Raw genomic sequence first — 18,796 nt, 5'->3', positions numbered from 1 at the left:
TTAAAAAAAGTTCTCTTTTTACTAATAAGATAAAATTGTTCATGCTTAGGAGAAATTTAACGATTAATAAAAAATGAAAAAATTGTAATTACTTGTAAAGAAAAAGTTAATTCATTTCAATGAAACAAATTATGAATACGCAATTTTTTTGTTTTCCTTTATTTTGCACAACCTAATACATCTTATTGTCTCCTGCCTTCCCATTTTTCCTACAAACTCGAAAAATAGATATTTTATACATAAGATAATGATAAATTCATAAGTTCACACGAACACAAAAAGTGTACGAGTGTTGCTTATTTCTCTCTCTTTCTCTCTTTATATATATATATATATATATATATATATATATATATATATATATACATATACATACATACATACATACATACATACACATACATATATATATAAATATGTGTATAATCTATATATAATAAAAATAAATGACGATTAGTGCAGTTAATTTTTTTTCGTTTCTCATGATAATGCGCTATGCTAAATATCAAATACTGAAAATGTTTACTGGACAACTGAATCAAAATTCTTTTCTGACAAAAACAAAATCTGATTTAATTGATTTTTTTTTTATCGGATGTTCATTATTATTAATATATTATTATTTATATCGAACACATTGTTTTTTTTTTTAAATAATTAATAATCAACCTCATCTCATTAATTACATAATTTCAGGCATGGTTTTTCATATATTACATTTTGTAATATAAAACTGCCTTTTTTTTTTATAACATAACGCATATTAACAAAATATCTCAATGAACTTGAAACATGCATAACTTAAGCGATAATCTCGCTTCATTTTTTACGATCGCATGCTAAAATATAAGGCTTGCCACCATGGCGTTCCCATTCACGATTGAATTCGTGCTCTAGAATTTCTGCACCGCGTTTACGAGTCAAACCAGTCTCCTCAAGACTCAACTCGCACATTTGCATATCATCGACGCCTGTAAATAAAATTAATTCTTTGTTTTTCATTTTTTATATACATTATATTCTTAAAAATTTTATAATAAGAGAACTCATTCACAATAAGAGAATCCATAATGTTCTTAATTCAAAAAAATTGCAAGAGTTATTTGTTTATCATAAAGATCAGTTATTAATACAAAATATATTTACTATATCTTAAAATATTTTTAATAATTTTAAAAATATTTAATACAATTGCAAATATATAATAATTTAAAATATTGTAGATGATTGTAAAACAATGAAAAAATATCTGATAAATTTGTCTCAATCTAAATCCATATTAAATACGTAACTTTAAAATATCGAAAAACGAAACATTATTGATTTATTGTTTGCATATATGTATACATATAAACATTTAACATGATCGATATAAATTAATATATAAAAAATATTTTATTATAATCATAGACTGTATATATTAATATATCAATTATATCGTAAAAATCTTAGAATATCTTAAATTCTTACCAGCCAAAAGAAGTATAGGTGGTTTATCTGGATGAAGTTCCATTTGTCTTGCAACATATTGACCATCAAAATGAGCATACCACCAACCTCTCTTACCACTGGTATGAGAATTATCTTGTTGATTCGAAGCAGAAGGACGAACGAATGGAATTCGAAAATATCTTTGTGAAGAATCAACTATCGTTTGCTTCATAGATGTTCGCGTAGTCCTAGCAGCTAAAATTATTCAATGTATGATTTTAATTTTTCAATATAAAATTTTTCGATAAATTAACAAATCGAAGATTATTTTACCAGCTTCCATGATGGACTTCGGAGCCCTCTCATTTTCATCCATAATATTTTTCCTTCGGTTTCTTGCTTTCCAAGCATGATATACCTTCAATCTACGATGAAACTCATGACGACAAGCCTATTTATATAAAAAAAATTTTAATAATACAATGATCTAAGACCAAGTATTTTCAAACATTTATACTACATGTAACGGGCGTACTCTTCGTATAGATAAATAAAAATACTATGTTTGTGATATAATAATAAAAATAAAATCAAACATAGATATGTATATGTACATACAAATTAAATTTTGTATTTAACATATGTAATGTACGTATGCTCTAAAAGTATATTTCCAAAAGTTTCATCGCGTATCTCTACCATGGAAACACGCACACCGTACATTCAGAATTTCTGACATAAGCAATTAATCTATTTATATTTTCACTACGATAATAATTTGCGATAACAATAAATAGATTACGATAAAAAGAATTTACAAGATCGAGAAAAGGTTTTTCATTTTCAAGATATAATCTTTTAGATATAAAATCTTTAAACTTTTTTAATAATATTTCATTTTCTTGATCTTTTATATAGGAAAAAAGTAGAACATATTAAGATAAGCAACTCATACCTCCAATAATTCAATATCGCAAGAAGTATTAATAGCATCACGTAATTCAGAATACTTCCATTTTGATAAGTCATATTTTTTATTGATCATAGCTGCTTGGTGATTACGAACTTGTTCCGACCTAATATCAAAAAAAAAAAAAAACCTGTTAATTTTTATATTTTGTACGTTAAGTGGAGGATTAAAAAGATAAGGGTTCTACAAAAGTGTTGCTACGAGATTTCGCTGTAAAGCTGTGCAAATATGTATTAGAAATTTTACATGTAAAATTAATCATGCAATTTATGTTAATGATTCATAGGGTGTTAGTAGTTTTTTATTTGGTGTAAATTAAATTTATATCAGAGATATATTTTTTTTTTCTTGTATTTTCTATCATACATGCAATGTAGTAATTATTAAAATTTGTTAGAGCTAAAAGTATCCCTTTGAATCATTTCGTATGTGTGTTGTACCGATCATGCATATTTGTATTATGTAAAAGTAAAAAATTAGTGTCTTGTTTGTTAACAGTTAGACAGTTTCTATTGAAACAAGTGTATTGTGTATATATATATATATAAACCACTCAGTTAGCCGTTAGTTCGTGCATTACCACGACAAAATATTTGATACCTTATAAGCCTGTTGTTGTTCGTTGATGGTACTCGTACATCCGAACCACTGTACATTTGCAAGAAAATAATATCTTACTTTGTTTTTTGATAAAATTAAATATTAAAAAAAAATTTCCCTAATTAAGTAATATATTTACAAATATTACAGTTTCTATAGATCATTCATAGGCCATTCGATAGGCAATTGATGATTGAATCACGATAATCTCAAGGAAATAATAATAGTAATAATAATAATAACAGTAATAATATTAAAGAAAACCTCCAAAACATACTTTCGAACAGGTGGTGGTGAATCTTCCACTTGTCCATTCGATTCTTGAGCTAATCGTACAGCCAACTCGTGATCTCGTCTTTCTTGTTCCAATAATTCACGATAGCGACATTCCTCGATAGCTTCTTTTTCTAATTGCGCCTATGTTATTGTTTGTAAATATTGGCTTTGAATTAAATTGAATTAATGTTTGATAATTATTGAAGTAACTAACATTAATACGCTCAGAAATCAAGAACGTACCTGAATAGCTGCAACAGCTTTGCGATCTTCAAATTCTTGCATCTTTCTCTGTTGTTCTTCAGCTTTTCTTCTAACTTCGATTTCCAATTTTTTCTTTCGATTATCCTCGTCCTCTTTCTTTTTACGTTCTTCTTCCTCCTTCTTATTCTTCTCAAGTTCTAATTCTCGTTGTATATTTTTCAGTCGTGCTTGTTCCTCCGCTATTTTCTGCTGCTTCACCGTATCTTGCAAAGATGCCATTTGCTTATTCATCTGATTTACCAAATTCGTGTAAATCGTATCTATTTCCGCAACTTTTATTTTGGCATCCTCTTTAATATGACGAATAGAATTTTCTAAATCTACTTGCAATTGATTGATATCGGCGATACATTTATCACGATTCTTTAATTGATTCGATATATCCTGCATTTTTATTAATTGCGATTGAAGATTCTTTATTTTAACTAAACCCTTTATTCGCGGAAGATGTTGTTTTTTCGTTATAAACATTCTTGCTGTTTTTTGAAGAATTATTAAATAATACCTACGATATATAATTTTGTTTTTTAATTTGATTACCGATAAAGCACAGAATTGCATTTTGTTCCATCTCGATATAAGCAACCATTTTTTTACATTAGCGACTAACTTTTGCAAATTATCTGGATCTGATTTCATAATTTTATCAAATTCAGCAAATTTTCCAGGTTTAAAGAAAACTCGAGTTATACCGAATCTAAAATCTTTTTTGTTCAATTTCAAACTATGAAGTAAAGTCTCGCAAAAGAATCTTGGATCTAATTTTGCCAATTCTGGAGGTAAATAAGATTTGTACATATTGTACAATTCTTGAAAGGTAACTCTACTAGGATAACCATGTTCCATCAATTCCAATACAGACGTCATTCCCGAACAACGCAATTGACCTAAAATGCTGTTCCCGTCAAATTGATGTGCAACCATGTCATTATTAGGTTTTATGCATCGAATAAAATTTGTGCCCTGCAATAAGGATTACATATAAGGAAGCAATACAAATAGAAACGCAAGTCTAATTATCGTAATAAAATATACATAAATCTTACGTTACTCTTTAATTTACACATGAGTTCACCCAATTGCGTTTTAAATTTACTACCAACGCTAATGAACGTTAATTTTCCTTTTTGGGAAGAATTATTGGCAAATTGCGTTCGAAGAAATTTATTATTGCTTTCTTGTATCAATGCTTCCAAGGAAGCATGTAGAGCGTCGTTGTTCTTCTCGATAAATTGATTCTGCAAATAAGAATCGTTGAGACAATTAATTTACATTAAAATGAAATTATTAAATTAAAAAGAGTATAAAAACTTTTTATTTTTCTCGAGACATGTATATGGTAAATATCTTCGACTGATAATTAATTTATTAGAAACAATTTAATATATAAATATATATTTATATTATTAGATAATCATTTATTGGATATACCGTTTAACTTAAACAATTTAAGGTATAGAAAATTTAGATAATATTTTACCGTTTGATAACAAACACCACCAGCATAATGACGGATTACAAATCCTTCGTCATCTCTTAATTCCCTGTGCGCCTTTAAACGAGAACTTCGTGGTAAAGTAATACGGAAATGTCCGTTCCAAGCACGATGTACTTCGCTTGTAAAATGTGCAAAGCTATGAGTAGGTAACTTAGATTCTTCGTCTAACATTCTAAAGATACCATTGCTTTTGGATTCAATAAGATCTACCAAATATGAAAAGATACAAATTAGACATATATGTATAAAATTTAGAAATTATATCAAAAAAATTAGCAAATCAGTCAAAGTTTACCTATACAATCCTGGTTATCTACATAGGAGATTTTAGGTATATTCAAAGATTCTCTGGCATAAAGATCCTGTTCATACTTCAAAATTCGTTCGTTGAAAAATTGTTGCAACTTCTCGTTACAATAATTAATGCAGAACTGTTCGAAACTATTAACTTTGAAATACTCTGGTGAAAAAAAAAAAAAACAGTGCTATTGAAGATACAATTTTTAATTTATTTTTACAGAAGTGAATATGTCTATATATTACCAAATCCTGCAATATCCAAAACACCAATGTAATAACTCGACGCTTTGAAAGGAATACTTTTGTTGATACTAGCAACAATATGATCGAATAATTTGCTATAAATTGCTTTTGCTAAAGCATCTCTAGCATTATTAGCTTCATAAACCTTCAAAGGCACCCTTAAACGTTTAACATAGATATATTTAATTATTCTGCAATTATTGTATTCGTATTTACATTTTATAGCAATGTTACGTTAACTCACATAATGACGGTTCCTTTGATACCACCTCGACTAGTTTGCATGACTTTTGACACCAATGCTTGTCTAAGTTCTTCAGGATCAACCCCCAATAATGTAGCAGTCATCAAAACAGCCTTATCAGAAGTTGGGCTTATTCTTGAACCACCTTTGGTATCTTCAGGATTATCCTCGAAAGTAATGTTACCAAGATGCAGTACTGCTGCTACCATCGTATAAATTTCCATTCGTTCGGAATCCGACAATCCAAGACGAGTTAATGCCTAAATTGATATAATTTTAAAAACGAAGACTTTTCAATAAAATTACATGTATATCGAGATTAAACGAAATACTGCTTCGTTTTTTAGTTACATTAGTTTTTGTGTGCTAATTTATTATAGTTGCAAAAACAATTATTTTTGGAGAAAAAAATATATATACAGAAAATATATAAGTATCAAAATTAAATTCTCTGTATGTTGGCCTTGAAAAATTTATGAGGAAAGAAATACTAACTTTCGTTTATCTAAGCAGTATTTTGCTTTCTGTTTTAATACATTTCTAATCAATGGCAAAAAAATGAAATGCGAGTTGTTTCTAAAGTTGAAAGATGTAAGCGATAAAGTTAGAAGAAAAATTGCTGATGCATAATACACAATGAATGAAAGGAAAATATTCAATTTATCGTTGCTCTTTCCTAGAACGAAACGTCGGTGTTGGCAATATAAAAGGGTATAGTAATCAAAAAATAATTCGATATATATAAAAAATATTAACACCCAAAATTACGTAGCATATTTTTTTGGGTACTTTTGTTATCGGCAATAAATTGAAAAAATTGTAAAAATAACATTAAGATATAAATATAATAATAATCTCGTATTAATATCGTAATTATATATAAAATAGAACAATGAAAATAATTCTTAGCATAATATTCGGAAGTTTCAACCTCTTTAAGGATCATACAATCATAGTTGACAACAAGGAAAATTATTAAGTTAAATAAGATAATTTTAAGATCGATTACCTGATCCATTTCATTGAATCCTTCAACATCGTCCAAGTAAGGATCCGAAAGACTTCCTTGTTTCATTTGTTCAGAACTTTTTTGTGCATCCTTTAGTTTCTTCTCAGACTCTGGACTACAAAAGTATTGCGTGGAACCATTCTTCAGGTAATGAAAATCATCCGGCTTGGTAATTCCTAATTTCAAACGTAACTCGGGCGGAGCGCCGGCACACATCATATAGAAAATGTGATAATTTCTCTCATCTGGACTTTGCAAACATACTCTTGATTTTTCTAACAAGTAATGAGATATATAACCACCAACCACTTGGCATTTCGCATCGAAATGCACTTCCATGAATTTACCAAATCGAGAACTGTTATTGTTTCTCTTCGTTTTTGCGTTTCCAAAAGCTTCTAACACGGGATTGGCTAAAAAAAGGATATATTTTAATGTTTTTTAGAAAAAAAGATATATATAATAATAATAATAATAATTATTATTATTATTATTATTCATTTTTGGAAAGATGATAATAGATCAAATTAATATAATATCTATATTTATTAATTTATATAATATAAGAATACTTATATAATTACAATACTTTTATGTATTATTATTTATTTATATTTCATATTAATATTAAAAAGTATATAATTAATATTTATAGCTCTAAAATCAATTTTCGTATTTATTATCGTAATTACCATCGAGAATTTTTTGTTCGACCGGTCCAGCTGTAGATCCCCAAAGATCACAAAGATATCTAAGAAGATACTTTGTTAATTCAGTTTTACCAGCTCCAGATTCACCCGAAACGATAATACTTTGTGATTGTTTCAATACTTTCATATCCCTAAATGCTTTGTCGGCTATTTGTGAAAATAATTTCTCAATTTAGTAAAAAACTTTAATATTAATATAATTTCGCTTTAATTATTATTTATTAAATGTTTACTTTTTATTATATAGATCATATTTAATTTCAAAATAAATATTATAATTCAAGATACATGTACACGTACCAATTGCAAAAACATGTGGTGGTGTTTCGCCTAAAGATTTTCCTTTATAAGTTTTTATGGTTTCTGGTGAATAAAGATTCTTAATTTCACAATAAGGATTAACAGATATCAAAATATTAGCTACGTATGTCTGCAACGATCAAGAACCATTTCATTAGTATCTACAGATATGAAAAATTCTAATTTTGTAATAGTAAATACAAAACAAGTATTATGCAATTTCGAATGACTAAACGGAATAATTTTTTAGCATAAACAAGCAATTAATTAATTAATTAGGCTAGTTAGCCTACACTTCCTGTGTGTACTCACATATATCCTGTCCTTGAAATAACGAGTACGTATATTGTTTAGCAGAGTGGCCTCATTAAGGTACATCAATGCACCTGTAATCAAGAGAAGTAATTGGGTGAAAGTGGATTTTCAAAAGAGCGAAAGTTTCCTCGTGAGAATCGAGCGTAAAGTGTACTTCTAACTAATTCTGATCAATGATAAACTCAACAAAGAGATTGAATATCTTCTAAGGTACATTTATTATCTCTATTACATTAGCTACTCGTTGAATTATTTAAATATTTTATACTTTACACATTCTTTATCAGCTCGTACTAAATATGTGGAAAATAATATTTGAACTTGATTAATATATATTTTACATATAAGTATATATATGTATAATTTTTTAAAAAATAATACCCATATAAATTTTTTTATTATATTTATATATTACTTATATATTATATATATATATTATTTTTAGATTGTTATTATAGTTGAAAAAATTATTAATACGCATTTAAATTTTTTAATTATTTTTTTTTTCAAAGCCATGACAGATCCAAAGAATCATCCTGTTTTAGATTTAAGAGAGTATTCTTGAATTGATAAAAAAAAAAATGTTCTAAAAAAAGAATAATGTTATCCTTAATCTTCCTAAGCGAATCTTACAGTTATCTTCAACATCTTTGGTGTATTCTCCGGCAGGAAAGACCTCGTCGAGAGGACAAGTGCGTTGTGGATATTTTCGATCGAATGGTAAGATCAATGCATCGCCATCCACCATGTCCGTGAACTTTCCGATGATGAAGCCTTCCTGTGGATCGCGGACCCATACCTGCTGATTCTCCATTCTTTTTCTTCTTATCAAATCAAATAGAAAGTATAAATACGTTATTATAATACTTATATAAATAAAATTAATATGTATATTATATTTATATAAAATAAATATAATATACCTACGTATATATGCGTATATATCAAATAAAAAATAAAAAAACATTAGTTTCATTACACGACACAACTATTTATTAACTAACCTAAAATGGAGCCTTATTTATCTATAAATGTTAAATATTACAATATTTATATTTATTGTTATATAACATATTTAATTAGTATAAATTATATCATTATTTATAGTCCGACTAGTATGTTTTAAATGTTATAAAATTTATATTTTATTTACTTTTACTTATATTATATTATATATAGATATATATAATGTTTTTGAATTTATTTAGATATAAAATACTGAAAATTGGTCAACTGGTGTACATACATGACATCTATGTCATGTGTTTGGAAATTGTGTTCTTTCGATTATCGTAGGGTCGAGAGAAAAGAAGATATGCGTGTAAGGTTGTGGTGCACATTGGTTAGTGATAGACAAGGTGGGAAGAAAAATAAGATGGTGACATCTATGGTGGAAGAATAAAATAGTGACATCTGTCGAATACGTGAATGAAAAACGAAGTTGATAGAGGTAGATAAGGTAGGATGCAAAGTAAAAGATAAAGTGGAAGAAGAATGGAAAAGGAGAAAAAAGTGATGTTTAAAACTGATAAAAGGGAAAGAGGGAACAAGAATCGAGAGGAAAAAAGGTAAGACCAATGAATGTGGAAAGACTAGTAAAAGAAAGGAAAAGGAGATTTCTGTTGGTCCAAACAAGGACTTAGCGCAAATATAACATTAATAAAAGAATGTTTAATATATATATTAATTCTATTTCATTGTTATTTCTTTCGTTATTGTTTTAACAATTTTATTGTTACTTTATTTTATGCAATTTTATTTTATACACTTATTGAAGTTGTAATATGCTGAGAATAATTAGCACAGACAGATCGGAGCAGTCGAAACACACAAGAAACGTATACGTAAATAATGTAACACAGTTTCAGAGTATAAAGTTCGTCTCACCTAGGCACTGAGACTTTCTCCTCGAATGAAATGGAACTTTCTGGTGAAAGGGATGAATAGAGATTTCCAGATTCGACTTAATATTATCGTGAAAGATTGTAACTACATAAATCACAGTTATCATGTTTTTCTTTTCTATAATAAATAATAAAGGAGATAGAAATAAAATTTTAATTATCTTGTAACCATCATATTGTTACCATTATTATTGTTTGATTATATTTTATTTTATTTTTAAAGCTATGACAATGACGCATAGCTAAAATCCTTTGTTATTGACAAACGAAGCTACAAAAGTGCACATTTCCACCTCATAATCGATATGGATTAAACGTGATGAACGTAGTTCGAAGGCTACACGTAGCATCGTTCGTCTCTCTCTCTTTCTCTCTCTTATAAACGTTGGAAAAATTAAAATTAATTAATTGTCGTGAAAAAAATATTTTAAATTCTACTTTTCCTCACTTATCTCATGTTCATTGTTCACTAATCAACAACAGAAAAAGTGTCTGAATTTTCTCGTTTCTTTTTTCTTATCGCTTATCTCTCCTCGCGTTATCAAGATAAGCTTCCTAACTTCCTATAAAATGAGTCATCGTCAACTTGTAGAAGAAAAGAAATAAAGAATTTCCAATTAATCGATTATAATGTTAGTTTCATTCTGTATAAATCAATTTTATTTTTTCGTGGCTACAATAAAAAGAAAAAATAAAATGATACGATTGTGTGTAAAATTGATTATAGTACTATAACTGTATTGTAATAAAAGATCACACGTTTTTATTTCTCTCTATATAAACCAATTCTGTTTAAATAGCAATTATTTCAACATTACATTTTCTTATGAGAAATTAATTGTGATATATAAATTAAAAAAAGAAATTATTTAATATGAAATTTACAATATAACTTTCGTTATATTAATTATTCCATAATAATTAATCCATTACTATAACTGTACTGCCAAGTATAAAAATGAAATAAAAGAGATATATGTGAATGAGTAACTTCAAAATTAAAAAAACATGTAAACAAATCTCAGAAGTGTATTCAATTTGTTTTTTTTTTTTTTTTTTCTTTAATATTATTTACTAGTTTCGAGAAAAATCATTCGATCGTATACAATTACATGGAGTGTTCATTTTATTCATTTCGACAAGCCCTTCACAGTGTCGAATTACACATAGAAAACGTCACTGCATGATTAAAGGTAATTACGTACAACTGTTGCATCGTCGTTGCGCATACAGAGACCGGCGCACCGTGACGGGATTTGGAAAAGTTTTATTGCAAATTATAATCGTGTTCCACGAAGGAGAACGTTGATAGTAAAAGATTTTAATCTTTAATGTGTTTTACGATAATATATATATATATATATATATATATATATATATATATATATTGTAAGAATTAATCGAATATATATTCAAAATTAGAATATTTTAATATTGCACATTTTGTAATTTAAATATAAGATAATTTTTGATTTATTTATGAGAATCAAAAAAAAATTTAATGAGGCAAGCAATTTTTTGTATGACATTGCAATATTATAAAAATAATTGTACAAAACTTTTATTACGGTTAATTATATGAGATAAAAAAGAAACAAAACAAATGGAGCATGCAAAGAATTGATCTTACGTACGATAAATAGATGAATACAATAAAAACAATTTCTTGAGGGAAATGAACCAGTTCTCACAAAAAAGTATGTTGACTTTCATCTGATAATGATAACAATAATAATATCACGCACGAATTCACGCATATGATTATTTTCGTTGAAATTTCTATTCAACGTATGTACGTATGTGTGTATGTACAGGATGAATCAAAAATCCGTAGATGGATCAAAAGTTCTTAAATGATTTTAAAAATTAATTATTATAAAACGAAAAGTTTTAAGCTCATAGTTAGGCTTTGTAATTTTACAAGCTAGATTTGCAGTTTAACAATTCGAAAAATAAATTTCTCTAAGAAGTCTCGAAAAAGAATAATTGATTTTTAAAATTATCTAGGAACTTTTGATCCGTTTAGAGAATTTTGATCCACCCTGTATATGTATATATATGCATGTGTGCATATGGTCGATCAGGAAAGAGCAAAATCATCTCTTTCACTTCGCCGTTCTCTTCGCATCCCGTTAGAGATCTCGTAACGGTAAATGCGACCGGTAGATCCTTGCATCGATCTTTGAATCTCGCTCTCGGATGGCAAATCTTCCACGAGTTTCTCGATCGATCAAAGCTTCGATGAATCGAAGGCTCGAAGTTTTTAATAACATATTTTTTATCAAAAAATTCATACAGATTGTGTACACATAGACAAATTAAAAAAAAAAGAATAATAAGAATTATAAACAATTTGTGTGTAATTCTTTATCGCGAAAAGGACAAAAGAATTAACAATATTTCATTGAAATGGAAAGAATGAAGCAGGAAAGGAAGCAAGAGAGGAAGCAGGAAGCAGCAGGTGGAGTTCGGTACACAGGACAGGGAGATACGCATGAGCGCGTACACGCGTTCTTTCGACGAATTTTTAATGTTGGAAACGGACGCGACATCGACGGTCGAATAAAAAATTTGGCGCCTAACGTGACGGATGCACTAACGGATATGTGAAACGACTCGGGAGGAGTAGCTTGCGTGATCATCGAGACTTTATTTATGCTTGTTAAACATATTTTAAGAGCATTCAATTATAATAATAATAGTAATAACAATAATAATGATTATGATGATGATGATGATGATAATGATAATAATTATAGTACATATAAAAAATACATCGAAGGAAAAGCATATTAGAAATTATAATTTTTAGAAAATTAGCTCACTCCAGTAGTTATTAACAATGAACGATTAGATTGCATCGATTAGCATAAAATTAGAAATAAATATGAAAGAAAATAAATTTCTAATTGTTTCTTTTTTTCTGGATCAGTGCCTATCTCCAATAATAAATCTTTCAGAAATGTTTATATTAATTTTGTAATAGCATTTGTATTTAGATAATAATAGATAAAATGAACGAAAATGAAACTTTAATTATTTATCTCACGATCGGTGTCTTATTTCAAATTATAATTTTTTAGAAATTTATAAATAAAATTGTTTTTCTGAACAAATAATAATCATAGAAGACAACATACCTAACTTCTTTCATTGTTCAAAAAAAGGAAAGGTATAGTGAGCTTCTTCATTCTGAACTCGTGAGAGATCATAAAGATCCGACTAAAATTATAATTTATAAATGTGTGTGTGTGTGTGTGTGTGTGTGTGTGTGTGTGTGTGAGTGGGTGGCTGCATGCATGCAGACACATACACACACACACACGCGCAACCAACGAAATTGCTACTTATCTTACGAAACAGCACGAGACGTGCATTTGGTCATCCCGTTATTAAATGATTATGACTGTCGATTTAGAAATAAGACAAAAAATCACTAAGTAATGAAATAAATAAAAATGAAAACTAATATAAATAATTTAATTAAAGATAAAGTTTCTCTAAGGGACGAATAAATATAAAAATATTATAGATTTAAGTATGAAAATAATACGACATAAATAAAAGAACAAGTATGGAATTACCTTAACTTAAATAAAAAAATAGATGTCAAAATAACTTGATATAAATAAATTAATAAGTGTGGAAATTACTTAAGATAGATAATACGAGTATGAAAATTAACTTGACATAAATAAAATAAAGTATGAAATCACATTGTCAAGGTCAATATTCAACTAAACAAAACTTCATTTACTACCATGTATATGTGTATATATATATATACACACACACACACAGATACAGATACACACACACAAAATTTCTATTAAACTTCGATTGGTTCGACGAGAAACTAATAATTATTTGCGATCGCGAATATACATAATCGTAAGATAATCTTCGATGAAAATTTTAAATGAACGAGAGAGAGAAAGAGAGAGAGGGAGGAGAGAAGATAGGAACCTGATCTGTATGGATCTTTCTAACGGTGGGATGGATCGGAAGCGAGGCCAGCGTGAGTCACGTTGTCGATCCTCGTCTCACGATATATATCGAGAAAGAGCTAGATAGAGAGAGAAGGGGAGAAAGAAAGAGAAAGAAAGGGAGAGAGAGAGAGACAAGTCGCTGCTTTACGTGCGAACGAACGATTCTTTTCCGTGTGCTCTTGCATAAGATACTACACAGAACGACGAATGGCCGTCATTATGGTACCGGTATGAAATACCAGACACTACTAACGATTTTCGATCAGCGACCAAAGTCTACCACCTTCTATTTCCTTCTAAAAATACACGTTGTAAGTGCTGTCATCACCTTCATAAAAATTACTTTTCTTCATTACACTAATCGAGCAATTTGTAAGATCGTTCCGTATTGATTACACTCATTAATTTTTCTTAATGTAAAATTGATTTCACGAAACAATATTATTTTCATATCTCAATAAATAGGAGACATTCTATAAATATATATATATATATATATATATATTATAATAAAAAATATTTGAATATACAATATAATGTTTTTGCATTATAATTCAATAGATATATGTCAAATAATATATTATTATAAATTTGTTTTATTATTATATATTTGTATTATTATATTAATATTATATATAAATCATATAAGATGTTGTATTATAATATATTACTCAAATATGTTAAATATAGGGTGAATCAAAAGTTTCTGGGTTTCTAAGATTCTAATCTATCGAGTACGATATTTTATCGATTTTATCTTTATATATTCTTCTTCTTCTTCAGCAAAATAATCTTTTAGAAAAGAGAAAACGTTTGATTATATATGACGGCCAAAGTAACTCGTCCCACACTCAATCTAATCACTCATAACGCGTTCGATGATGGAGACCGTGCGAAGGTTGTTTTAATTAATACTGAACACTGCAAAATGATCCCATCCTACGTGATATCAAATCAATTAGCCTATATACATATTCATATCCTACTTTTTATTCATATAATAATAATAATAATAATAATAATAATAATAATAATCTATATTATTATCTATTTATTAAAATTTTCCAAGCAAAAAATTTTGAAAAAAGATATTTAGATATTAGATACAGATAAATCGTATTAATGAATAATAACTTGTATTATGATTAGAAAAATATTATTAATTTTCAGTAATAACCTTGTTAAAATAAAAAATGATAATATATATGTACTATATTAATTAATACTTTATCATTATATATATATATATATATATATATATATATTTTTGTTATCGATTTAACTCATTAAAGATTTTGTTTACATACAAATATGAAAGTTTGTCTTTCTTTTTTCTCGTTTTATGATTTTTTTCGATTCATATTTTAGATTAGATCTTTGTTTCTTTCCTCTTTAATCGAAACTAACTGACTTACGAAATGTAGCAAGCTGAAACGAAGGGAGATATAGAGGAGTGTACTCGAGCTAATTCGCACGCATCGCCTTCTCTAAGTTCGTGCACCTGCGAGCTTCGTTCCACTCTCGTAATTCTCTAAATAAAAGAAGTATCGTTTCGTGACTGACCTCTCTTCTCTCTTCCTTTCTTCAGTCCTCTTCTCTCTTCTTTCTAATTTCTTTTTCTTTCTTTTTCGTAGGATTAACGTATGTACATAAGACAAAAGCAAACGAGAACTTAACCTAACAACGTGAACATATATACGTGAAATAAAAATTTGTTATATCCTCTATATTATAAATTTTCCATAACAATTCCAAAATATTTTTATGTAAGCAGCATCGTATAAAGCATTGATCGTTTTCATGACCAAACTTAATATCAACTAAATATAAAATAAATTTCATATATATACATATATAGCGTGTTTACATCCTATATATTTCATTTTAAATATTATTTCATTGTAACAATTCTACAGCATTCATTATTTATTAAAACGAGAATTCAATATAACGGATATAAATGGAAAAAAATATTATTATTTATTTATATTTTTTTATACACCCTATATACTGTTATAAATATTATTTTATTATAATAATTCTAAACGATTGGATCTACATCGTACATTACTTAAGAAACAAAATAATTTAACCTAAAAAGGTATATCAATAAAATTTTACATACATTGTTTAAATCTTATGCATCTATTGTTTCATTAGAATGCAATAGAAATCATGATTACGATTAGAACGTACGAACTAGTTTCCACGAGCCGATCTACGGGGCCTCTTACAAAATTCCACTAACTTGTTCCACGGTTGAAACGTTCTCGTTACTGGACACGTTGAAACGTTATCGCCATATACATAGTTACTAACTCAGCATTTCATACAATCTCTTTGCATATATTTTGTGAAGACAATTTTTCCACTTATATTCGGAGATAATATTTCATTGAATGAAAAATTATAATAATAATTTTGCAATGATTAACGCTTATTATTATTAAATTAATTTGAATGTTAAGTATCTTTTTCCTTTAATTTAAACAAAAAAAAAAAATATTTTAATATCTTCTTCCAACACGTTATTGAATCATAAATGTTTTTATACGATCGAGAAAAATGATAATGTATAGTAATAAAGTGAATGAACACAAATATGGCCGATAATAAGCACTACATATGTTAGAATAGATCGAACTCTAATTTTCGATAACTGACAAGATACATATCAATGACTTTTATATACTTATAACGAAATAACTGATAAATATCGTGATCTTTGATCGTAATCGTTTGCTTATAGGTTAGATACTTTTCGTGAATTCGATACACTATTATATCATCAATTATCATATTTCTATTATGTAAAAAAAAAAGTAAAGTCGAAAAATGTATAAGAAAAAAATTATAACCACAAATAATATGTTTTACTATATACTAATAATAATCATGATGAAGGGAAAAAAAAAAGAAAAAAGATTATAAATGTTTTAACAAGGCGTTAAACGTTTGTAAGGTTAAGTTCCGAATGAATTTTAGTTTGCATTAAGATTCGACTTTAATCGAATCGAAAGAAGAAATACAATTAAACGTAATCAGTTAAAGCCATTCAGATAATTTTTTATTGAATTTTATCAGACCGGCATTTTCTTGAAGCAAATACCATTTGCAGAGATAGCGAGAGAATTAGCTTGCATTAACGACGAGGACACAACGGTGAAGCCGTATGTTCGACGTAGGTACGGAAAAGAAATAGTATTTGGATATTGTTTTTCTAGTAACTTCGAGGATAATCGATAAGCGTAATATATATATATAAACATACACACACACACACATATATATATATATTTGAAATCAATAAATAATAAATGACGATTAATTGTCGAAAAAAGGACTTATTAAAATACTGTAAAAAATACTTTAGAACGATATGTAAGAAGACTTCCGGTTTATATGTCATACCTATTAGTGCGTCATATTTATTATTGACTATTTTTTATTTATTTATAATTATTATTTATAGATATACTTGTTTAAATGTTTAAACAAATGTATGTCGAATAAAATAATATGTTCGTCAAACTTACTTCGTTGATGAAATCGTCGATCGTGCTTTGAAACATACACGACGAACTTCTAAATCACAGTAGATTAATACGAGTAGTATGCATATACGTATATATCTGACATAAGAAAAAGAAAAAAAAAGTAATAATAATCAACTTCACAAAAGAAGAAAGAGAATACCAAATAATGTACCGCACGGTACGGGGACCGACACGCAACTGTCGATGTGATTCGTAAAGTCAGCTTCCTTCGTTCGGTAATCTTCGTGTGTTTTCGTCTTTCTTACTCGGCAAATGGATGATCGTTTGTTGGAAACGGTATCCTCTAAAGATCGACGTGAAAATACGATCGCGTTGACGTTCGAAATAAATCCTGTAGAAATTCTTTTCAATTAAAGGCTTCGGAAATAAATTATTATTATAAATGAACAAATTATTATGTACGATTTTATGATATAATCGTTTAAACGTCAGACCGATCTACAAGTACGTGACATGAATAGTACGCTTGGTCCTATCTACTTATACAAGGTGTTCAGAAAGTTTATGATGTATTATTTCACAATGATATTTTTTAATAATTTTTACTGATAGTGAATATAGTTTATATTATCATATAGTGTTAATGAATGTATATGTTATATAGAAATATATGTGTAAACGTTGTTAAATTACATATTTACGTATTGATATACTTTTTTTATTTTTATCGTACGCTTTTTATATTGATATATTTTTAACATGAAATTTTAAGATACTTCTTGCCCATAATATGTTTATAGATTTTGGTTATTATAAAATTAGGCCTTGATCGATTATCAAAAGTAAAATATTTTGTTTGCATTTAGAACACCCTGTAGAATAAAATGTAAGTATGTGCTTAATGATTATTAAATACTGACATCTTACGAGTATATTTGAAACGATATAACTAATTGCTTAATGTTGTGCAGATTATATCATCTACATTATCGACAATTAAAAGCCACAATTTCTACTTTATCAACTGATAAAAAGTCTATTTTTAAGTTTCTTTATTTTTAAAAGAGTATGTTTTAATTTATATTTTAATAAGATGAATATATTATAAATATTATATTATAAGAAAAAAAATTTCAATACCTTGATAAAAAAATGTTAAAACTTAAAATTCAAATAAATCTTTTTTATCGATCGATTATTGGATATAAACAGTATTAACAAAAAGTTATATTATTAAATAAAATAA

General features: G+C 27.5%; 1 protein-coding gene across 7 annotated transcripts; it reads right to left on the bottom strand.

The window, feature by feature from the left end:
* Positions 1-134: 134 nt before the first annotated feature.
* Positions 135-17,791, bottom strand: LOC122628768 (myosin heavy chain 95F). 7 transcript variants are annotated; one of them, XM_043811386.1, is made up of 20 exons: positions 17,762-17,780; positions 17,590-17,685; positions 8,794-8,984; positions 8,158-8,231; positions 7,846-7,975; positions 7,528-7,692; positions 6,836-7,248; positions 6,491-6,502; positions 5,827-6,086; positions 5,583-5,740; positions 5,335-5,499; positions 5,022-5,245; positions 4,588-4,779; positions 3,521-4,504; positions 3,279-3,418; positions 3,002-3,049; positions 2,387-2,507; positions 1,765-1,882; positions 1,471-1,686; positions 135-971 (listed from the first exon to the last, which is right to left on the bottom strand). In XM_043811386.1, the coding sequence occupies exons 3-20, from the start codon at positions 8,972-8,974 to the stop codon at positions 820-822; spliced, it is 3,753 nt and encodes a 1,250-aa protein (XP_043667321.1). In that variant the 5' UTR covers positions 8,975-8,984; positions 17,590-17,685; positions 17,762-17,780; the 3' UTR covers positions 135-819. The 7 variants fall into 7 exon arrangements, with proteins under 7 accessions (XP_043667321.1, XP_043667322.1, XP_043667318.1 ...); XM_043811387.1 differs by having other exon boundaries at positions 8,794-8,981; positions 17,762-17,779; XM_043811383.1 differs by having other exon boundaries at positions 17,590-17,791.
* Between the last annotated feature and the right edge of the window lie 1,005 nt (positions 17,792-18,796).

Source organism: Vespula pensylvanica, chromosome 4 (assembly GCF_014466175.1).
Source record: "Vespula pensylvanica isolate Volc-1 chromosome 4, ASM1446617v1, whole genome shotgun sequence".
Classification (NCBI taxonomy): Eukaryota; Metazoa; Arthropoda; class Insecta; order Hymenoptera; family Vespidae; genus Vespula; species Vespula pensylvanica.
The sequence above is the reverse complement of the archived record's forward strand: the minus strand, read 5'-3'. Positions and strand labels throughout refer to the sequence as shown.